A 22,383-nucleotide genomic window follows, 5' to 3' on the forward strand; every position below is an offset into this window, starting at 1 on the left:
GCTAGAGTGTCCGTCGGGTCTCCTGGAGGCTTACAACTGAGCCCTCAGGGCTGTTGGGAGGAGAGCCCTGGTTCAGGGTTTACGTACGGCTGTCGGGGGCACGACCTCTCCGGCCCCGGGCCTGGGAACCCCTAAGCGGCCTCGGCCGCCCGTCCCCACCGCGCACGGTCCCCTCAGACTCCCCTGTGCCCACTCCGCCCGCGCCTCCTCCGCTATTGAGATGCAAATCTTTGCCAATTGTCGCCGAGCGCGGCGACCGTCGGAGCCGGATCCTTCCGCAGTCCGGAACCAAACTTTTTGTCGGTGAAAACTTTCGAACAAGAAGTAGTCCCTAGGGCTGGCCCCGCGCGCCCCTTCGCCCCGCCACCGCCTCTAGCACGGGGGAACGGGGGTTCCCGACGCGCGCCCAGCCGGAGCAGACGCAGGCGGTCGGTGCGCGCGCAGGGGCGAGGCCAGGGAGGGCGAGGGGTGCGGAGGGATCGGCGGGGCGGGCCCGGGGGGCGGGGCCGGCGGGCGGGGGCGGGGCGCACAGCGGCCCGCGCCTCACTAGTGCCTCGGCCGCCGGAGGGAGCGCAGGGGCGCGGGGCGCGGGCGCGGGCGCGAGCGCAGCGGAGGAACGAGCGGGGGAACGAGCGGGGGCAGAAGCCGGGCCCGGAGGCCGCGAGGGTCCCAGCGCCGCCCGCCCGCCGAGAAGCAGAGAGCGGCCGCCGCCGCCGCCGCTCGTGGGACCGTCCGGCGCGCGCCCGTGCGCCCGAGCCCCGCCGTCCCGGCGCAGGAGGCCGCCCCCCCCGCGCAGTGGGCAGCGGGCGGGCAGGCATGCTGCCGCTCCCGGCGCCCCTGCTCTGCCTGGTGCTGCTGCCCGCGCTCGCCGCAAGAGGTAGGCGCCCGCCCTCGAGCCCGCAACTTTCCGCGCCCTCCGGAAACTTTGACTGCGACCTGCGCGCGCGCCCTGGGCGGCTGGGAGCGGGCGGCCAGCGCGGGGAGGGGGGAACCCGGCGACCCGGGGCGCGGGGAGAAGGACCGAGACCCCCCCGCGCCGCCTGCCCGACCGGGGTGGACCCGCGCCGCCCGCGCCTGGAGCCGGGTTTGAAGCCGGGCGTGGGGCGCTGGGGGCCCCCCGGGGCCCCGGGAGGCCCAGCCCTGGGTTGTCCTCCGTCAGCCACGCGTGGGGCTTGCCGCCGGGGCAGGCGGGCGAGCTGCCTACTGCTTTTCGATTTGAATCGAGTCGGTTTTGGTTTCCTGTTGCTTTGGGGGCCAGTATCTTTTCCCTTGCCGCTGGCCCGCGCCGCGGGCGGATGTTGGGGCGCGGAGCGTGGGGTCCGGGCAGTCGCGCTGCCCTTACGGAGCTGTGCGGCGCGGCCAGGCTGCCTGGCGTGGTGGGCAGCGGGGCGCCAGGCGGACCGGCCTCCTCCCCATTCAGGACAGTTGGCGAAGAGCCGGGCGAGGGAAGCGGACCCGGGGGTCTCCTTCCCACGCGCGATCGCTGCCCCCGGCCAGGCCCCCCGGCGGTCTGGCCGGGGCGGGGGCCGGGGGTGGCGCGGGGGTGCGGAACCCCCAGCCGGGACTGGCGGGACTTTCACTTTGCGGAGTTGGAGTTTGGAAACCCTGCCAGGGTGAAGGGGGACGTGGAGGAGGCGCGCGTGTCCCTCTCCACTTCACGTCGAGGGATCCAGTGGAGATTAATTCCTCTCTGGCCCCTAAAATTTGGAGGGGAGACTTAGCGCCCCCCTCCAGAAGGTGGGGTCTCAAGTCACACCCGTCCCCACCCCGGAGGGGCTTAATTTACACAGCGCTGGCGAGATGGGGAGGCAGCGACTGGCGTAATCCCTTCTGGGGAAGGGGGTCGAATTCCTTCCAAACGGGTGTCTTCATTCCTCTCCCCTGGGTGAAGCTGAAGATGCCCGCCCCCCAGGGGCAGGTATTGGGTGTCCTAGAGGCGGGGCCAGGTCCCCGAGGTGTAGCCCAGTGCCCCAGGAGGCGGCCCTGGTGACAATGGGCTGCTCTGATTCCTAGGCGGGCGGGGCGTCAAGCCTCGCAGCTGTCGCCTTTTCCCACGAGCTGGGGGGGGGAGAGTGTGGCCACCCCACCCCTCAGCACCGCCCCCTCACAGAACATGTTTGAACAGCAAGACAGTCCTGGTGGCTGGGTAGGGGCCCAGCCCCCCTGGGCTCCCTGCTGAAGCCCCATTGAAGAGAGTTCGGGGGTGCTTGGGAGAGTGGCCCAGGGTCATGTCAGATTTCTTAACTGTTGTCCAGATGGCATTTCAGGCCACCCTGTCCACTTTGAGCGTGACCTGCCCACCTGCCACCCAGCCAGCCTGTTGCCCTTCCTCCCCATTTCTGACCACGGAACTCTGGGCAGAGTGTTGAAGCCCCTTGGGGTTCACATTTGGGAGTTTCTGAGGTCCCCGGCCCCCAGCAAGCCCATGATGATGCAGAACCTTGTAGGTAGAGGGGTGGCTATGCCGCTTGGGGGGCCCCTTCCCTGGGTTCAGGGCCCTCCTGCCGCCCAGGCTGACCCGACGTCTTGCCCCTCCCCAGGTCTGCGATGTTCCCAGCCCAGTGAGAGCTGCCTGAATGGCGGGAAGTGTGAAGTGTTCCCCAACGGCACCGAGGCCTGTGTGTGAGTACGCACCCCTGCGCCCCTGTGGGGACCTGTTGCTTTTGTCGGGAGCAGAGCCCCTGCCTTGTGCATCAGGGGCCAGCGGGGGACAGAACACTAGGCCATTGTCTTGTGGAGATGGCCCAGAAGGCTGGGCGCGGTCACGTGCTACTTTTATTGGACAAAGTCTGGCAATTACTTAATCACCAGCAATTACACTGTGTGTGTGGAGCTGGTCCGGCTGCTGGAGGTTCGAGCATGCCTTTGTGGGCCACCTTGGACTCCTGGGGTGTGCTAGGTGGGAATTCCTGGTACCCCATTTCTCCCTAAAGTCCCTGAGAAACAAGTGACCCTCTTGAGAGGCTGGGGGCCTTCAGAGAGGCCCGGTCCCTGGGGGGTGCCTCCTCTGGGCAGGGCCTCTGAGCCAGAAATGGGCTGGTTCAAAGCCAGACCCGCCCCTCTGGGCCTTCCCGGCTCCCCCTCTCTGACCTCAGGGGAGGTTGGGGAACTCATCCCCCAGGTTGGGGGGGTTGCGCGTGCCTGCCGGGGCTCGGGTTCTGTCTTGGCATCTATAGCTCCAACCCCCCCCACCCCCCTTCCCCTGCACCAGCCGCCCATCACCCCACCCATCGGCTGCCGGGCCTTGGTCCCTGAAGCTGGGGCAGGAATGTGTGTTGTGGGGTGCATACCCAGGGCTCGCCCCGATTGGGAAGGGGACTCCTGGTTCAGTCCCGCACCCCACCTGCCCGTGCACACCGGCCGCAGAGGAGCGTTTCTGTTGTTCCAGTGGCCTGCGGCTTGACTTGGTGAGGTGGGAGTCCGAGGAGGTGGTTGGTGGCTGGAGGAAGGGCCCCTCCTCCCCTGGGGTGGGGGGCAGGGGCACCAAGGAAGCAGGGGCTCCCCAGCCGGTCCGCGTCCTCCGTCCTCCGTCCTCCTTGGGCGAGCTGCATTCCCACTGCTAAGGGCCCCTTCCCTTGACAACCCTTGGCCGGTGGGCAAGCAGCCCCTCCTTCCCTGCCTCCACCCTCCCCGAACTGAAGCCAATTAAGCAGGTCTGTGAGCGGTTTAATAGACAAAGAGGACTGTGTCTTTGTCAGACGCTAATGAATGCACACTACTTTTTTTTTTTTTTTTTTTGGTTTTTTGGGTCCTTTTTCTTCTCCTGCAGAAGCCGCACCAACGCTTGATGCCCTAAATCTTGTTTCCTTTCATTCAGAGACCGACAGCTGGGATTCAGGGGAAGCGCGGGGGCTATTGTCGGGAGGCGGATTAATGCCGTGTGATTAATTATGCGTGGCTTCCCAGAATGCATGACTCCCGACTCCCTTCCCGCCGCCGGCCCTGCTCTGGCAGCACTCACCCATGGGGCGTGGGGGGGGGGGTCCCTGCGCCTCTGCAGAGGCTCTGGGAAGGCAGGAGGGGCGCTATGCTAGGGAAGGTGGGAGCTGTCTTTCATCAGTGCCACCAAGGAGCAGGGCCATCCCGGCCCAGCAGCCACTGGGGTCTCCCTGGGCTGGAGCCGGGGCCACAAGGGGGCTGCCTTGGGATGTGGCCCCCTCCTTTCCATTGGGGCGAGACCCTTCCAGGGCAAAGAGCAATAGTGCAGCATGCCCTCCCCTCCCTTCGTCCTAGCACCCTGCCAGCCCGAGCCCGGCCAGTGGGGGCTGGGGTGGTGGGCTTGTCTCCTCCCTGGGGCCTGAGGCCCCCTCCTCCTTGGCGGGAAGCCTGCCTCGGTCTGGCCTGGCGCTTAGCCGAGCTCGGCCCACAGAGACCCCATTGTGCACACCCCACAGATCCACTTGGAAGACGGAACGGAAGCCCTGTCCTCAGAGGCCCTACCTCTGGGTCGCACCGCATTGGAGACTGGGGAGTAGGGATGGGGTGCCTGCCAGCCAGGCCCAGCTGTGGAGAGGCCCAGGTCTGGACTCGGGATGCCGCTCGGGGACGTCATGGCCACTCCTGTGGCGGGCCCTGGCTCCCTCTGTGCCTCGGGCCAGTGCCTTCTGCTGCAACCTTCTGTTCCCTTGAGGCCCTGGAAAGTCTGCTAGGTGGGAAGCTGAGCGGGGAAGGCACTTTCTTTCCCCCAAGGTGTGAGGGCGGAGGCCCCTGGTGCCAGTCTAGGTAGCAATTCCGACTCTGTAGCATTCGTCCTGGACCCTCTCAGAAAGTCCTTGACCTCTCTGGGTCGGTTTGCTGGCTCCCCTATGGAGACGGTAGTGTCCCAGTGCCGGACACGTTAGTACCTGGTGAGTCATATGTTTCCACCCGAAAGAGAAGAAACCTTCCCCGGAGTCCCACTAGTCAGGTGGCTGTAGGGTTCAGGGTTGGGGAAGAGGTTTTTGCTGGTGTGAAAACCTTTCCAGGACCGGCACCGGGACTGGTGGGCCAGTGGCTGCCAGGGATAGGCCGTGGGGCCTGTCCCTGTGGGCCGAGCGCCAGGCCCAGGGCAGTCAGTGCCGGGGGCAGGGGACGCTCATGAGGCCTCCCCCTCTTTTCTTTTGTTTGGAGGAGGGAGAAGGCCCAAGGGGATTGTTGTCCACTGGGGTGAGCGTGCATCCTCCGTCTGAAAGCCTTACGGTGGGGGGCTGCCCCGCCCTGGGTGGGGAGCTGAGGCCCCAGGATTTCTAAGCTGCTCCCCCCACCCGTGAGAAAGTCTGCTCCCCGGGTCGCCGCCCAGGTGATCGCAGAAACAGGCTGAGCCATCGCGCCTGGAGCACCTGGGAGGGAAGGCCAGTGGGCTGGCGGCTGGGAACTTAGCTCCGGGACCAGCCCGTGTTTGAGGCTGGCTCCGCCACCCACCAGCTCTGTGACCCCGGGTCGCCGGGTCACCTGAGCTCCGACCCACGACTGATCTCTCCGTGGTGTGAAGATTGTGTAAGAGCCGCGGGCCGAGTGTCCGGTCCCCCCACTTCTCCCTTCGAGCTGACCGGGCGGGTTTCAGGATCCTCGTTCTCAAGTGTCTGGTCGGCCCACCAGTCCCTTCGGTGGCGGCAGAAGGCGCTGCCCGGGGAGGGGCTCCCCGGAGCTGGCGGTTTTATTGCGGCCGCTGGCTCGCACCCCCAGTCCCCTGTGCTCTCCCCCAAGATGCTTCCGAGCACCTGCCGGGTGCTGCCCGAGGAGCTGGCTGGCAGGCGCAGGTCCGCCCCAGCCTGGGCCTTCCTGGGGGTGATGCGGTGACTTTCCCGGCAACACCACGTGGGTGTGACGTGTCGGTCGGTGGTGAGCTCGGTGGGCGGGGCAGCCTGACCCGGGGCTGACATGGCTCCAGCCTGTGACACCATGTGGGTCGGGCACGGGGCGGGGGGAGGGGGTGCCCTGCCCGGATGGCAGAGCACAAAGTGGCGCCTGGCCCTGCCCCTCTCTCTCTCCAAGCCCGTGTCCCTACCCGCCGTCCTGTCGCGCCCGCGCTGTCCCCAGCTCTCCCTGGCTGCTCTCCGAGGAAGCAGGGCCTGAGGGACAACTTCCCTTTACCAGAGGAGGTTGGGAGGCTTGGGCGGGGAAGTGACGGGGCCCAGCTTCAGAGGGACTGTTCCGTCAGCTCCCGTCACCTGGTCTGGCGGTTTCCACTGAGTCACCTGGGAGTCTTGGGCAAGGCTGGGGGAGGGACAGCCTCACTCTCCAGGCCACTGTGGGGCTTCCTCTGTTTCTGCGGCGTCTGGGACCCGGGACCAGCTTAGACACACACGGGCAAGACACCCAGGGTGAACCAGACCGGCCTCCCCTGCTTGCCCGTTCCGTGTGGAGACCTCAAGGAACCCGCCTTCTTTTGAAGGAAGGCGCCTCCTGGCCCCAGGCCCTGCCCCTGCACTGTGGCTAACGTTTTTCCCGTAGCAAGAAATATATATTTTTTTTAAAAGAGAAAGGAAACTGTGCCCTTTGCAGGAAGAGGGTGGGTTCGGGTCAGCTGTTGGTGGAGGAGAAGCTCTTCAGCAGGATGGTGGGGGGTGCAGCTCGGGGCTGGGACCCCCAGCAGCTGGCGGCAGGGGAGGGGCCCACGGGACCCCACAGGAGCCGGTGACGGCCCCCACTGCGCTCACCGTACCTTCCACGGGCAGCCGGGGCCACGCCGGGCCGAGGGGTGCACCGTCCCGGAGTGGGGAGGGCACCTTTCCTGTTTCGCGTCTTGTCTAGAAATAGTGGGAGGATGTGGCTTGCAGACCTGGTCGAGCGTCTAGATTGCTTTCCTCAACAACGTAGCAGGAAGACGTCCGCACGCAGATGGTCGCCTTGACCGGCCCCCGAAGGCCCTGGCAGACCCGTTTCTTGGCTGGCTCACACCCCCTCCAGGTGCTGGCCACCGCCCGCTGGTGCTGGCCAGCACTGCTTGTCTTTTTTTTTTTTTTTTTAAGCCAGTTTACAGGTGGGAACAACTGAGGTGTTGAGGGGAAGGGGCGGGCCGGGGCTGGGGCTCTGCCTACGTCGGCTCTGTGTGCAGCCATAGCTACAACTCGCCAGAGGCCGTGACAGGCAGCCGGCTTCGTGGCATCGGACTGTGGGGCTGGCGTGTCTGTGGTCCCGAGGCTCCCTGGGACGGCCGGGGCTTAGCTGGCTCTGGTGGGCTGTGTGGGCTCCCCACCCATGTCGTGCCATGCACAGTCTAGAAGATGGCGGGGCCCCCTTCAGACACACATCGCCTCCCTAGAACTCAGTTTCCCCCTCTGTACATGACGGCATTCCCCTCTGTGGCAACCCTGGGATGGGCCCATAAATGCCCGGGTAAGGGCAGGGGTACCTGGCAGTAAGGCGGGGCTGGTGGGGAGGGCAGGTTCTGTGAGTCTGGGCCCCGCTGTAGGCTCCAGTGTTCCCAGCAGATCCCCCCCGCCCCGGGGCTGGGCAGTGCCCGCTGGGGAGGGCGCACTGAAGCACAGGTGTTCTGGCGGAGGGCAGACAAGCCAAGGAAGGCCCTTTTCGGGAGCAGCCCGGGCCCTGGGGTGTCTTCTCAGACTGGGCCCCACCTCCCCACCCCAGGACAGAGGGGCTGACAGATGGGTATTTGGGGGATCAGTCACAGGCATCATGAGTTTTGCTGTTTTAGCCACTTGGAGTGCACCGTCAGGCACTTACTGCATTCCTAAGGCTGTGCCAGCACCAGCGCCATCCGGCTTGGGGCCTGCTGTCTGTCCACAGGCCAGCCCTGCGGCACCGCATCTCCTCTCCCACACGGCGGGGCCTGTGTCTGCCTTGCCCGCCTCCAATATCTACTAAGCGCTCAGTAGAAACCCTCCTCCCGCCACAGCCCTGCAGCACCAGGCCCCGGGCCCCAGCTCCACAGCCCTGCGAGCTCCTGCTCTAGACCAACCCCCTGCCCTGGCCAGCCCTAATCTGCTTTCCGCCCCCAATTTGCCTGTCCTGGATGTTTCCCACGAGCACAGTCCCACGACGTGGCTGCTTCTGGGCAGTGTCTGTCTGTGGGGCCCACCTGCCCTGGACCCCAAGTCCCTGAGGCGTCAGGGATGGGTTGGCGCTGGGCGTCAGCATCCAGGTCCTCTGGTCTCGGGCTGAAGTACAGAGGGGGTGGGGGTTGGAAGGCTTCCTGGAGGAACTGGCACTCGTGTCTGGGCCTAGGTGGCCGGCCTGCAGTCCTAGTGACCCTAGGCGTGCAGCTTGGCATGTCCCCAGGGAGTCACCCGGGAAGTCCTGACTTGCCTGTGGCCCTGGCCTGCTCAGGCTCCACTTCCACTCTGGACCCTGCTCTCACTGGCCGCCAAGCACCAGCCCGCCCCAAGGAGCTCTCAGGGTTGCGGCGGGAGGAGGGTCTTACTGAGCGCTTAGTAGGTGCTGGGGCAGGTGAGGCAGGCCTGCCGTCTGGGAGAGGAGATGCGGTGCCGCAGGACACACTGCAGGACAGACAGCAGGCCCTAGGAGCAGCGGTGCAGTCATCGCCCGCTGGCCTTTCTGGACTCAGAGTTACTGAGTGTGGCCCTGCGGAAGACAGAGAGGGCTGGGACCTGACCCCTCGCTCTTAGATGCCGACGGGGACCCAGGCAGGCTCCGTGTCTCCCCCGGGGCAGCACCACGGTCCCTCCCGGTCAGGGTCCCTCCCTGTCAGGCAGACTTGGGCACACTGGCACCCAGGCTCACCGCTGTCAGTGGGGGTACGGCTTTTTCGGGTTCTCTGAGACCCGTGGAATTCTGGGGCAGAAACTCTCCCCCCAGCAGTGTTTCGCCAAGGGGTGGCAACATCCCACCCTGCGCCTCCTGCTCCTGGGGGGTAGCATTCTGGCAAAGGCGTCCCCGCACAGCTTTCTCCCGGCTGGGGGCAGGGATCAGCAGGGATCAGCGTGTCAAGTCATTAGCACTTTCAGGCAAATTACTTTGCTTAAGCCCCTGCTCCCTGGCTTCCCCCTGACGCTTCTTTGAGTGGGTTGTGGAGCCCTCGGTCTCCCGCCGGGCAGCCGACCCCCTCCTGCCCCCACTGCCATTTGTTGTCCTGTGCGTCTTGAGCTCTCCTGGGCGGGGGCGGGGGGCTTTCTCAGGAGGTCACACCTGCGCTTCCCTGCCCCGCCCCCGAGCAAATGAAGGCAGCTCTCTGGGGTGCACAGCTTCCAGGAAGAAGGGCCTGGGGTCCTGCTCTCACAGTGGGCCTTGGTGGGGAGGTGTGCACTGGGGAGCCTGGCCTCGGACCCCCACACGTGCAGTTTCTAAACCCAGGCATCCCCTGGACACAGCGGCCAGCCCCTGGCTGGGTCTCAGTCTGGGACGCCCCACACGGTCCTGGCCCAGCCGTGGCTTTGGACCCTTCAGCCCGAGAACTCGCCCTGCTGAGGTGGGGACCCTTGCTCGCTGCCCGGGCCCTCCCCCGTGCACAGGCTGCTCAGAGATGGGTGTGCATGTGTGGGGGGCGCTGAGAGGCTTGCCAGAGAAGTGGCCACATTCTGGCATCGGTGCTGGTCTGGGGCTGGGACCTATCCTGGCCACATGCTAACGAGCGGGTGAGGATTTGTCCCCAGCTGTCCCAGCTCACCCCTCAGTGGGCCGGCTGTCCATCGCGTGCTCTCGAGGGCTGCAGTTGGTTCCGTTAAGCTGGGTAAGCGGCGCCCTTGTCACTGTTGACCCTATTCATTTGCTGAGCAAACTGCTCCCCTATGGGGGAGCTGAGGCCTCGGGGAGCTGGGCAGATGGTCATGGCCGTCTTGCCGTCACAGCAGTGGGCCCCGGGAGGCTGGGGTTTGAGAGGTGGTTCCAGAACATCTGAGACACCCCCCACCCCAAGACTTCTTGGCCCCACGCGGGGTCATGCAACAGGATAGGAGGATGCCGTGGTGGCCTGTGGGCCCTCGGCTACTGCCTTCCCTGGGGACACTTCCGGGCCCGGGCGGTCGCCCGGCTGCTGGCCTTCTGCCTTCTTCATCCCACGGTCGTGGCCTGGCCTGGGTCACAGCTGAGCCACAGGCATCTGCCCAGGGGGCCAGAACCGAGGACCCAGCCAGACCTGCAGTTGACCCTCCGCCGACCGGCCTGGGTCACAGAGCCTGCTCAGTGCGCCTGCCCTGGTGGGGTGTCCCCTTCTGGGACAGGAAGCTGCCAGGAGGAAGTAGCACAGGCCTCCCACCAGCCCGGCCAGGCTGCGGAGGACAGGCAGGGGGAGAGAGGGATAGCCGCTGTAGGACGTCGGGAGGGGAGTAGGCGGGGAGAGCGGCAGCTGGCAGCCTCTGGAAAGGTCTGTCCAGGCGTGCGCAGCAGGGCCCTTCATGGGGCTGGGGACCTGCCTCCCACCATTTCCTCTGTGTCGGTTGTTGGTGAGCGGAAACTGCACAGTTACTGGAAATGAGAGGTTTGGGGAAGAAGCCAGAGTTTTCAGTGTGTGTGTTTTTCCCCTGATAGCTTTTCAGTAAGAGTGACGCTGAGCTCAGCCCGGGCGGTGGGGAGGGTCCTGCCGCACGTCCACCTGCCCCCCAGAGCCTCTGTCTCCCCTCCCTCCAGGGCCTGGGTGAAGTGACTACCTCTGGGCCTTCCAGGCCAACCTGTCCGCCTGGCTGGTCCCGGCTCCCATGGGGCGGCCCATGGGGTGGGGCGGCCCCCTCCCGGCTTCCCCTCACCCCCCTACTGGGCTGTGTGGCCTTGGGCTGCCCACTCACCTCTCTGAGTTCCTTTCCCTTGGGGAGGACCGGGACCAGGCACCTCGAGCGGGGTGAGGCGTCTCGTAGAGCTCCTGGCCAGCAGGTGCGACCCTTATGGCCTGTCTGGGGTGATTCCAAGTCCGTGTCCCCTTTCGGTCTGTCTGGGTTCACACGTGGCTCTAACATGGTCGGTCCCTGACAACAGGTTGGGTGAGTTCTTCTCTGCACCAGAGCCATCCCCTCATGCTCCGAGGCCTCGTCTAGAAAGTTCTCCTGAGACAGGCCCCACCCGGGCATCTGGGCCGAGCTCATGCCAGGGCAGAGGGTCAAGCACAGCCGGAGAACTGGCTGCAGGGAAAAGCCCTCCTGAGGGCCGTAGACCCATGCCAGCTGTCTCCAGACAGCCGGGTGTCCCTAGAGGATGACAATGCAGGCCCCACCTTCACCTCCTCGACCCCGGGCCTGGCCTCTGTCTTCTGGCATTTGCTGCATCCCAGGGCACCTTGGAGGCCGTGCCGGGCCTGGGGCGACGGCCGGGGCGATGTAGCCAGGTACGCAAGCTGTGGGGGGAGCGTGGGGCCTGGTCTCGGGGCGAGGGTGCTCAGGGGGCATGAGTGGGCAGCGGAGGCCAGAGAGAAAGGGCTGGTGAGCGGTGCAGGATGGGAGTGATGCAGGACGGGAGTGAGCTCTGGGACCACCACAGACCATATTGCTGTGCTGTGGCCCAGCAGGAGGGAGCCCACAGGTGGCTCTGCCAGGTCCCTGCAGGCAGGGTAGCCCTGCCGTGTGCAGCAGGGGGCAGGCTGGCTGTGAGCTCCGGCCCTCTCTCGCCAGCACCTATGGCTAGTAAAGCCCCCCAGCCCCGTGGAGGAGGATGACCGGCCCTCCCGCTGGACGAGGGCTGCAGGGGAGCCGGGCCCAGAGACGGCCCACCCGCCAGCTGGCTGGGAGGCTTCCTGATTCCCAGACCCCCACCCCCCACCCCCGGGTTTTGTGTTTCAGCTGAGCTGGGGGTAGGAATGCATTGTCTGCTGTGTCCCTCTGGGGCTGGGGCGGTCAGGTGAGAAACCCAGGCCTCCTGGGCGGGGTATCTGGGGTATAGGGGACACACACCCTCCCGCTGGACCCGTAGCTGCCTCCGGGAGGGACTGGGGGGCAGCCTGGCTCTGATGGCCCCTGGGGGACTGGCTTCTGGTTAAGAGCTGCGTTCAAGTCCAGTTGGTGCAGTGGGCATAACGTGCCTGGGCCCTGGTTTCCTCATCTGTGAAATGGGCCCAGTATGTGCCTGCAGGGCCGGCGTGGGAGCCCGGTGAGGGGAAGCCGGGGGGGGGGGTCTCTGCACAGGTTCTGTTTCTTCATTCTGGAAGCCATGTGAGAGGGTCCTTGGCGTACTCTGCAGACTCTGGAAAGGAGCTCAAGTGCCCCTGGGGGTCCACCCTGGCCGGCCGGGGGTCGGGGGTGTTGCTGTGCAGGCTTCTCCTCTCCCCATGTCTCCTGAGATGGCATCTGCTCCTCAGTGGAGGCGGGAAGCTGCCAGAGTCATTTCTGGCTTTGGCGGGAGCTCAGTCTGCGGTTGCTGACTTCATTAATCGAGTTTTGGATTAAGCCCTCCCTATGGCCTCCTGTGCCTGTCGGTTCCTTCATTGCTTCTAAGAGATTGGGGGTGTGGGTCTGGGCGCCATCCTGCTTGGGAGCAGAGGCCCCTGCCTTTGTGGGGGGCAGTGGGCCTTCGGGAGAGCCCAGGAGAGGTCATACCTGCCACCCTTGTCTCTAGTTTGGGGCTTTGTCTTTTGGAGGACCGGGATGGGGAGGCAAGGATTCTCTGAGTGGGGGTGGGCAGCAGACTTTCCTCACACGCCTCATCTCCATGGGGCTCTCTTGTGACCCTGGGGGACCCTGTTCTTGCTGGCTGTGCCAACCAGCAGCCCTCCCCACCCCACAGGTGGGCCGGATTGTCTCTGTCCCCGGGTGCTGGGCCATCTCAGAAAGCTTCCTGGTTCCCGCACTGGCTCCTGCACTGGCCTTTCCCTCCCTCCAGACCACTGGCCACTTCCCACGCCGAGGGTGGTGCAGCCCTGAGTGACATGGGGACAATGAGCCACTGGGGGCATTGTTTTCCCTGCGGTGGGAAAGGTGACTTCCCAGGAGAACAGGTTCCTCCCCCACACAAAGGGCTTCCCCCAGAGCCGGGGAAGGAAGCCGGGCTCTTCCTGCATTTCCTCTTCCCAGCATATTTTAGACCTTCCAAAGATGCAACTGGGGGAAAAGATTCAAGACAAAGAGCCAGCAGGACCGTCAGCAGCTGTTGGGGCCGGAAAGCCTGGGCCCTGGGTCAGTTCTTATATCTCCAGTGGGGGGTGCTCTCCCCAGAGCTGAGCTGTCCTGGCTGTTCCCAGTGGGAAAGGACACCAGGTCCCCAGATCGGCCACCGTTGTGGGAGGCCCACTGAGGTCGCTGAGCTCCCTGCCCAGCCTGTGGTCATCACGCCATCACTCAGCTGTTGCCTCCTGTAAGACAGGTGGCCCCTGCTGGGTTGCGGGGGGACTTGGACTGGCCCTGCCCAAGGGAGGGGCCGAGGTCCTAGGACTCCTCCCCGCCCCCCGCCAAGCCTTGACCAGAGAAAGACTTGAGCTCACTGACCCCACTACCCATGGCTGTAGCTCTGGGGACCTCGGGTCTGAGGTCTTTCTGACCTGCCCTTGGTCTACCCTTGTAGTGAAGGAAGTCCACAGGTGGCCCCGTTTAGGTGGGCTGGGACATGGATGGTTCTCTTCTCCCCAGGCCAGGGGTCTCCAACACTCCCGGCCCGGCTGCCCAGGGGTGGGTGGGCCCTAGTTTTATGTCTGGTGTTGGTGGTTTGGCTGGAAGGTGGTGGTCCTTTGCCGAACAGCGTAGGATCGGGCTCTGGGAGGAGCAGCAGGCAGCCAGGCTCCCCCGGCCCTGGTCACCAGTGGACATCAGTGATGTTGACTTGTTTGGCCCGGACACAGCAGGAGCCCAAGGGCCCCCGAACTGCTTCCTGGGCAGAAGACTCGTGGAGGGGCGGCAGGGGTGCCATGGGAGGGGCCTTCTAGGCAGGCAGTTTGCTGCAGGCCGGGCGGGGGCCATGTGGGGGGCGGGCAGCTTGGGGGCCGGGGTGATGAGGAGCGAACCTCCTTGTTCTGCTCCCCAGTAACCAATCCTGTGGCCACGGGGCACGGGCCCTGCCGGTGGTGGTGGGAAGATGGGCGGTTCTGTGGGGCCGGGTAGACTCGGTTAAGGAGGGACGCTGATCACATCCCGTGGCTCTCCACAGCAAGGAGCCCTGGCTGCAGGCTGCCCGGTGGGCTGGGCGCGGCTCTCCTTCCCTGCGACGGGAGGCGTGGGCCTTGCTCCCCTTTGGAGTGCCCCCCACCCCGAATCCTGCACCGGAGCTTGTCCCCATCCTGGCGGGGTGGGTCGCCCCTGGGAGGGCACGTCCTTGCGTCCCCACAGCTTTCCGTAAACACGCAGAGCTCAGCTGGGTCCGTCCGTGTGTTTCCAGAGACGCGGTGAATCACGCAGAAACTAAATCCAGTGCTGGCGAGCGTGAGTCCCCTGCCCCGAACGGGGAGGCCGGGTGACATGCACCAGGGCCTTCTGAGCACGTGCAGTCCTTTGAGCTCCCCCCGACTCCACTGCACTCGGGAAACTGAGGTCCAGGCAGAGTGGGACAGAGAGTCCCTCCTCTACCCGAGCCCCCAGAGCCCCTCTGCTCCCGCTACACTCCCCCTGCACCCCCAGGAAGCCGCTGTCCTGGGGTATCGGGTTCTCCTGCAGGGACAGAGGGAGGGGTACCCCCTCGCTGCCCCCAGCCCCCAGCTGGCCAGGGTGCAGGCCCCTTGCTTCCCTCTGGACCTCAAACTCCTTGAGGGCAGAGCCGAGCCCAGCTCTCCTCACCCCTCCCTCCCTCTCTGTCTCCTAGTTTGGGGCTGAGGGAGCTGTCATCTGTCCCCTGGGGGTGGCAGATGGCTGCTTAGCTTAGAAAGGAAAACAGCACAATTTAGAATTAGTCCCGGGTGAAAGGTCACAGCAACATCTGCCTCCAGATGCTTTTTGGAGTCGCATTTCTATGGAGCGCCGGTGGGGAGGGCAGGGGCGAGCAGGAGGGAGTGGGTGGAAATACTGAGGTGGGAACAAAGCCGGCCAGGGCTGGGGACAGCAGGCCCAGCAGCCATTTGGCGGTCCTCCGTGGGCCAGGGTGTCTGCCAGAAGCCTGGCCCGTCTCAGCCCCCTCCGTGGCCTTCCCCCGGAGCCCCCAGCCCACCTGTCCCTCACCTGCCACGGCCAGCGTGGGTCAGCCTGACAGGCGGGCGGGCAGCTCAGAGGACGGGAGAAAGGGCAGGTGGGGGGACAGATGCTGGGTGGCCTCCAGGAGGGAGCCGCTGTCCCTGTCTGGTCTGCAGGGTGCTCCCCCCACCTGCCCTGGGCTCCCCACCCTGCCTGGACAGGAGGATATGCGGACCCACCCGCAGGAGGTTTCATTCGGGTCACTTGAGGTCCCGCCCTGGGCCCGCTCTAGGCTGGCCGCTGTCGGGTGCTGTTCCCCTGGCCAGGCCGGGGCCCCTTCCCACCAGGCACTTACTTAGAGCAGCCCTCCAGGACCGGCACGGAGGACAGACCGGCCTCCTGGTCTCTCCAGCCCCCTCTGGGAAGTCTGGGGGCTGTGGGCAGAGGGGCCCACAGGTGTCCATCTCCGGGCAACTCCCGTGCTGTGGCCGGGTGGGGAGAGAAGTGTACACAGGGGCAGAGGGGAGAGATGGCAGGGTCGGGGGATGGAGGGGGGACAGGTACAGTGGGGAAAGAGTGGCCTTCAGGACTGGCCCAAAGCTAACCCAAGCACCTGCCATCCCAGACCCTATGTCTGGCTCAGGACTTCCCCTTGGCTCAGGCTCCTGGCTGAGCCCCGGTTATAGGTCGTACCCCACACGGCCCCACAAAGCATCTGCCTCTATTGTCCGGTCTGCAGGAACCCCCCCCTTCCCTCGTGGGCCTGGCCATCCTGGGGTGCTGGTGGCGGATGGCGGCCACGTCCAGGCCCAGCCCAGGAGCCAGCCAGGCTGGACAGCATGCCTTCACGGTAGTGTCTGCCTGGCCTGGGCAGGACTAGGGAAGACAATGGGTCTTCTCAGCTGCCGCTTTCCCCCCACAGAGGAGCCTCCCTGGCCCCTGCCCCACCCGCCCTGGTTGGCGCCCGGCTGGGAGCAGCTGCCGCCCGCGTCCCCGGCCACAGGCGCACCTGCTCCCCGGCCAGCCTTTGTCCACGCTACCAACGCCTGATGTCTTGGCGTACTTTCCCCCGCTGGCCTCATTGGCGAGGATGCCACCCATCCTGGTGGATTGTCCCACGGTCTTGCCACCAGAGTCCCCCTCCTGAGCCGGAGCAGGGAGGCTGTTCACAGGGGCTCTGTCCCACTGCTGGAGGGTTTAGGGATGAGCCTTCCGGTCCATCTGGGGATGCCCAGCATCCCAACAAGTTAGGAATCCGTCTAGTGGTGGGGGGACCCAGGGATACCCCCTCGGGGACCCTGAAGTCTTCCCTCCCCTCAAACCAGCAGGGCTCTGAGAGAGAGGGGGAGGTGTGGTCAAGGTAGGCTCCCACCCTGCTCTAATGGCCCAGCGTCCTCTACCCAGCACCCACCACCCGCCTGCCCCATCCGTGGCTGGGAGAGAAAAAAGAGCCTTTTCTCCCAGCGGGAGCAGTGGCCAGCTCCTGCCTGACAATGGAGGGCATTGATAGGTTGGGGGAGGTGCTGCCTGTCCCCCTACACCCGTCCCCCGTTGCTCCTCTCCGGGCTCCCAGTACCGCTCAGGCCAGGAGCAGACGGTCAGTAACTCCCCAGAGTCCTGGAGCTTGGTGGTGTGTGGGGGGCGCTGTGCCAGAGCCGCCAGCCCCATAGCCTGCTTCCCCAGCGGGCTAGGCAGGAGCCTGGCTCCGTCCTGATACCTCCCTGCCCCCCACAAAGGGCGACTGGTTTTCCTGAGGCCAGCTGGCTTGGGACTGTTGGCTTCTGACAACAGACGGTGGGCCAGGGTGGCCATTTTGTGTTATCCTTGTTGCCTTCCCCAAGTGGCCGCCACAGATAAAAACCTGCAGGGAGACAGACGCAGCCCAGGCCTTGGGGACAGACAGGGGACAGCTCATTGCTGAGAGATGCGGAGACCCTGAGACCCCTGCTCCCCAAACTGCCACCCCGCCCATGTGGCTCTGGCTCTAGCCCCTGGGGCAGGCCGGGGGGAGGCAGTGAGGACCGGCAGGCTGCCACCTGCTGAGGGTGGTGTCCCCAAGGGACAGCCGTGGCTGTCGCTTTGGTGCCAGGGCCGGGGGCAGCCCCTTCTTGGCGGGGTGTTTCGGTGCTCAGGAGAGCCCCTCTTCATCTGGGGGCCTGAGCTTCCCTGCCCACCCCCGCTTTTCTGCCAGGGGGCGGAGGGCCTGCCAACCTGGTGCCTGGAGCTGTGGGTGTGGCAACCCACCGGCCTTCCTAGGCCACCGTGGGCCTGAGGCGGGCCAGGGCCCTGTTACGCCTCGTAGCCTGCGCCCCTGGGAAGAGCAATGCCTGGCTGGTCCCAGGGCCTCACTGCACTTCCCCTCGAGTGCGAGGCCACAGGGTGACCTCAATGGCCCATGTGAGGCCCAGGCTCCAGAAACTGGGCCAACAGGTGTCCAAGGTGCTCTGGGATGGGGGTGGTCTGTGCAGAGCCCCATCCCTGCAAAGAACCTGTGAGACGCCCCCTTCCCAGTTTGTCCGCTCCCAATGGAGCCTGAGCAGCGGGTTCTGGGCAGGGCACGGAGCTGGCCGACGTGGCGGCCTTCACCCCCTGCTCCCCAGCCCTGGGCTGGCTCACCGAGAGCTCGGGAAGAATGCACTTCTGGGCACCTTGATTTCTGTTGCCGTGAAATGGGTGTATTTGTTTGCGGCTGGTGTCACCTGGACATTGTGAAGACTTGATCCCAAAGGGGGAAACCGTGTCTGGGCGCTGGGCGTGGGGGATTGGGGGTGGGGTTGGGGCACCGACTGTGTCCCAGCGGTGTTCCTGTCAGCTAAGAGCCCCCAGTAGAGGGAACTCTACCTCAGAAGGGAAATGGGGAGCAGTCTTCCACATCTCGGGCCTCTGTGTGCTGGCGATCCATGAACCCTTTTATTACCCAAATAAGGCTCGCTGGTTGCAGGAGAGCTAGCAGCAGGGGTCTGCAGAGCGCTCCTTCCTGGGGCACAGCTGGCACCGGCCGCGTGCCCCCTCTGCCTGCTTGCCCAGCTGCTCACGCAGACGCCCGCGCGGGTTTTGAAACCCAGGCTGTGCCCACTGTGCATTCTGCTCTCCAGCCCGGTGCCCCAATTAACACGATCGTTTTTTTTTATTGAGGTGGAATTCACTGAGCGTGAAGTTAACCACTTTAAAGCGTCTAGTTCGGAGGCGGTTGGCACATCTGTGGTCTTGTGCAACTACCTCCCGTGTCTGGTCCCAGAACCTTCCAGCAGCCCGGAGGAGCCCCCAGCCCGCACCCGGCCACACGAGCTGAGGGCCCTGCCGACGCCGGGGTGGGGAGCGGGGGCGGGCCGGGGCGCGGGCATGAGTGACCGCTCTGGCGTGTCCCCCACAGCTGCAGCGGAGCCTTCGCGGGCCAGCGGTGCCAGGCGCCCAACCCCTGCCTCAGCGCCCCCTGCAAGAACGCTGGGACGTGCCACGCCGTGGACCGTGGGGGTCTGGTGGACTATGCCTGCACCTGCCGCCTGGGCTTCTCTGGGCCCCTCTGCCTGACACCCCGAGACAACGCCTGCCTGTCTACCCCCTGCCGCAATGGGGGCACCTGTGACCTGCTCACACTCTCCGAGTACAAGTGTCGCTGCCCCCCGGGCTGGTCAGGTGAGAGCGGGCGGTGGCCCTGAAGACCCCCGGCCCTGGCCCTGCCCCGGCTGCCCACGTGCTGGGACGCGCAGGGCCGAGGCCGAGCCCGTCGGCGTGGCAGGGAGAGGCTCTAGGGCTTTTTCAGGCCATTGGGGTTGGTGACCCCTTCCCTAGAGTCTGCATGCCCCCTTTCCAGCCCTGAAATTGGTTTCGGCTGCTCTGGGGCCCCCGCTCCTCCTCACCTTCATGAGGATGGGGCTCCTCCGTCTGGTCTTGAGCTCGGGGACGGGCCAGCTCTCGGTGAGGAGCTCTGATGCCACACCGGGCCCTGGAGGAGACAGACCGGCTCAGGTCTCGAGGTTGCCTCCCCCCACCAGCCATGCGTCCCGGGCACCTCAGTCCCTATCCACAGGAAGATGGCCACGTCCTGCTGTCGGGTCCTGGGGATTAAAGAAATGCTGCTTTAGGTCTGTGCGGGGTGGGCTCCTCCGTGGTGCCCGGAAGCCACCCCCGGGGCCTGGAGGAGGCTCTGGGTGCAGCCAGCCAGAAGCCCGTGTGACCCACTCGCTGCCCCTCGCCCACCAGGGAAGACGTGCCAGCAGGCCGACCCATGCGCCTCCAACCCCTGTGCCAACGGCGGCCAGTGCCTGCCCTTCGAGGCCTCGTACATCTGTGGCTGCCCGCCTGGCTTCCACGGCCCCACCTGCCGGCAGGACGTGAACGAGTGCAGCCAGAACCCCAGGCTTTGCCAGAACGGGGGCACCTGCCACAACGAGGTTGGCTCCTACCGCTGCACCTGCCGTGCCACCCACACCGGCCCCCACTGCGAGCTCCCCTATGTGCCCTGCAGCCCCTCCCCCTGCCAGAATGGGGGCACTTGCCGCCCCACGGGGGACACCACCCACGAGTGCGCCTGCCTGCCAGGTACCGTCCCGCCGGCCGAGGGGGCCCCAGGGGTGCGGGAATGGGGTGTCCAATGTTGAGGCAGGGCAGGGCCTGGAAGGTTTATCAGTCAGGAGGTGGACTGCATGGGGTCCAGGTGTCACCCCAGTCCCTGGTCATCACTCCGCCCCCTGGCGGGTTCTGCTGTGACCCCCTAACACTTGTTCCCCTGCCCCCTTCGGTAGTGACCCAGGGTCCCTGCAGCCCCCAGGACAGGCTCATCGGTGAGATGCAGCCCTGGGTGAATCGAGCTAGACAGGGGTTCCCTCTGCCCCCCAGGCACCCCTGCACTCATGGCCCCTGGCTCTTTGCCCTGCTCTGGAACTCCTGCGTTGGGCACAAGCCCCCTCTTCTTGAATTCCCTGGAAACCATGTGCCAGTGGTGAAGCCCACCACAGCCTGCCTCCCGTTTCACTGGGACATGTCCCGCCTCCCTGGTGGCTTGTTTCCTGTGGGTATGGGGGACCGTGAGGGGCGGCCACCCACGGCTGGCCCCCGGTAGCTCCACTGGCCCTGCTGCATGGGCTGGTCTTTGCACCGTAGTTTCTGAGTCCGTTTTCCTGCTGCCGATCTAAAAACTACTGACGAGAAGCTTGCAAACCTCGCAGTCTGTGGGCTGCACGGCCGGCACTTACCTGGGCCTGGGGCAGGGGAGGAGCAGGAGCCGAGAAGGTGGGGTCGTGGGGTTTGGCTGCTGGGTGTACAGGGCCTAGCTGACCTGGGGTTACTGGGAGGGCTGCCCCAGCTGCCATACGCCCCTGCCCCAGCAAAGGGGAAGTGTCCGCCTGCCTGCTGGCCACAGAGTCCTGGGCCTTGTCACCACATCAGCCACCTTTGCGTGCAGACGCCAGGCGCGGCATTTCCTGGGTAGCGCTGGGTGTTCCTCTTCCTACCTGACCGCTCCAGTGCTGCTGGCTGTTTGGATCGCCCAGACGGGCTGAGAACTAAGTCCACTTGCCAGGCCCACCCCTGGGTTCTGGGTTCGGTTGCCTTTTTGCGGGTTCGGTTGCCTTTTTGCTGGCCCGGTGAGCTCGGGCCTGGGACCTCCCATCCAGCCACGTGGCTCACAAGGAGCCTGCCTTCCCGGGGCCACAGGGAGGGCTGGAGGACCCACCAGAGGATACCCCGTGCCCAAAGCTTGTCCAAGGAAAGGGGGAAGCCATGGTCAAGGCCCCCTCCAGCACATGTGGGGGCCACAGCCCAGGCTTTGGGCTCCCACTTGGAGGGAGCGTCCTCCAGAATGCTACCCACTTAGCACCTTGGCTCTTTCTGGCCTTTTGCTTTGGCCTCCACAGCACTGGTGGGATGGGGGACCCCAAGGGAGGAGACGGCTGCTCCAATGGCAAGAGAGGGGTTCAAAGGCACCCTGGGAGGGGCATTAATTAGTAAGCGGCTGTAGGTTTGGGCTGTTGCCAGCTCACCTTTCTTGGTTGATGATTGAGCGAGTGGGGGTTGAGCGGGTTAGTAGCTGACCGGCGGGGAGGCCATGAGGCAGAGGTTGGCCCCAGCTGAGGGAGCCACACTTCTGTTCCTGGGAAGCTGAGGGCCACGTGTGGGTCCCCTGCCCAGAACCCTCCCCAGCCCCAGGGCAGTTCCCTAAGACAGGGCATGTGCTGCACCCCCATGGGGCGCCCTGGGGACCCCCACATGGTCCCTGGCCTGGAGGCAGCCACAGGGAACTCTACTATATGAGGCTGTTTCCAAGCGAGCCTCCAGAGTCCCGTATTCCCCAGTCCCCATCTGTTCAACAGGCCCTGGGCCAAGTGATTGCTCAGAGAGGAGCGTGTCACCGCTGGGCACTGGAACGTGGGGCCTGGTCCCATGGAGAACAGGGGACAAGGCCTGGACCCCAAAGGCCCCAAGGGCAGAGGGCACGCCAGGGCGGGCCGACGGCAGGCCACAGAGGGGCAGCACCCCGCCCATGGGTGCGGTGGGTCCAGCCAGGAGGACGCTGGAGCCGTGGGCTGGGCCTGACCGGGCCCCCGGCTCCCTCTGCCGCAGGCTTCACCGGCCAGAACTGTGAGGAGAACGTGGACGACTGTCCCGGAAACAGCTGCAAGAACGGAGGGGCCTGTGTGGACGGCGTGAACACCTACAACTGCCGCTGCCCCCCGGAGTGGACAGGTGCGGCCGCCCAGTCTGGTGCGCAGGGACGGCATGGCCTGGGCAGCCCTGGCCCGCCACCAGCATCTGAGGTCCCTGCCCCCGTGGCCACACCCACTCAACCTCAGCTGCCTGGCGTGGGCCCTCCGCAGCCTGGCCCTGGGCGGGCCCATGCTGTAGCCAGGCTCCCTGGGTCTGGGCTGCGTTTGGGGCTCACATCCAGCGGGCGGCGCACAAGCGTGGCCCCCGAGCCCCATGCCCACGGCAGCGCAGCGGCTCGGGCTGCTGGTGGGTGGAAGGCTTTGTGGCAGAGGCGGCCCAGGGCCCTGGTGGCGTTCGCCCAAGCCGACGGTCTTGGCCCCGCAGGTCAGTACTGCACCGAGGACGTGGACGAGTGCCAGCTGATGCCAAACGCCTGCCAGAACGGCGGGACGTGCCACAACAGCCATGGCGGCTACGCCTGCGTGTGCGTCAACGGCTGGACGGGCGAGGACTGCAGCGAGAACATCGACGACTGCGCCAGTGCTGCCTGCTTCCACGGTGCCACCTGCCACGACCGCGTGGCCTCTTTCTACTGCGAGTGTCCCCACGGCCGCACGGGTGAGCGCCAGGCTGCAGGAGCGGGGCTGTCCGGGGTGGTGGGCAGCAGGGGGAGGGCACCGCTGACTCGGCGGCTCCCCCGGCCGCACCTGGCAGGCACATCGTCCCTGGGACATGCAGATGGCAGCTCCTGGAGCCCCCAGAGATGGCGCGAGAGGGGCCTTTCTGGAGGGAAGAGGGCTGGGGCATGCTGGGCAGGCCTGCTGGTGAC

At 65.8% G+C, this 22,383-nt stretch overlaps 1 protein-coding gene across 2 annotated transcripts in view; it reads left to right on the top strand.

Moving 5' to 3' along the window:
• The first annotated feature begins 772 nt into the window (after positions 1–772).
• Positions 773–22,383, top strand: part of NOTCH1 (notch receptor 1) — a 41,134-nt gene continuing 19,523 nt past the window's right edge. Inside the window, exons 1-6 of one of the 2 annotated variants that reach the window (XM_032866187.1) lie at positions 773–877; positions 2,541–2,622; positions 18,283–18,545; positions 19,113–19,451; positions 21,471–21,593; positions 21,939–22,172. In XM_032866187.1, coding sequence (XP_032722078.1) covers positions 817–877; positions 2,541–2,622; positions 18,283–18,545; positions 19,113–19,451; positions 21,471–21,593; positions 21,939–22,172 — 1,102 coding nt within the window. In that variant the 5' untranslated portion in view covers positions 773–816. The remainder of the gene's footprint in view (positions 878–2,540; positions 2,623–18,282; positions 18,546–19,112; positions 19,452–21,470; positions 21,594–21,938; positions 22,173–22,383) is intronic. The other variant, XM_032866188.1, reaches the window with a different exon arrangement.

Source organism: Lontra canadensis, unplaced genomic scaffold (assembly GCF_010015895.1).
Source record: "Lontra canadensis isolate GAN:19392208 unplaced genomic scaffold, GSC_riverotter_1.0 scaffold30, whole genome shotgun sequence".
NCBI classification, from domain to species: Eukaryota; Metazoa; Chordata; class Mammalia; order Carnivora; family Mustelidae; genus Lontra; species Lontra canadensis.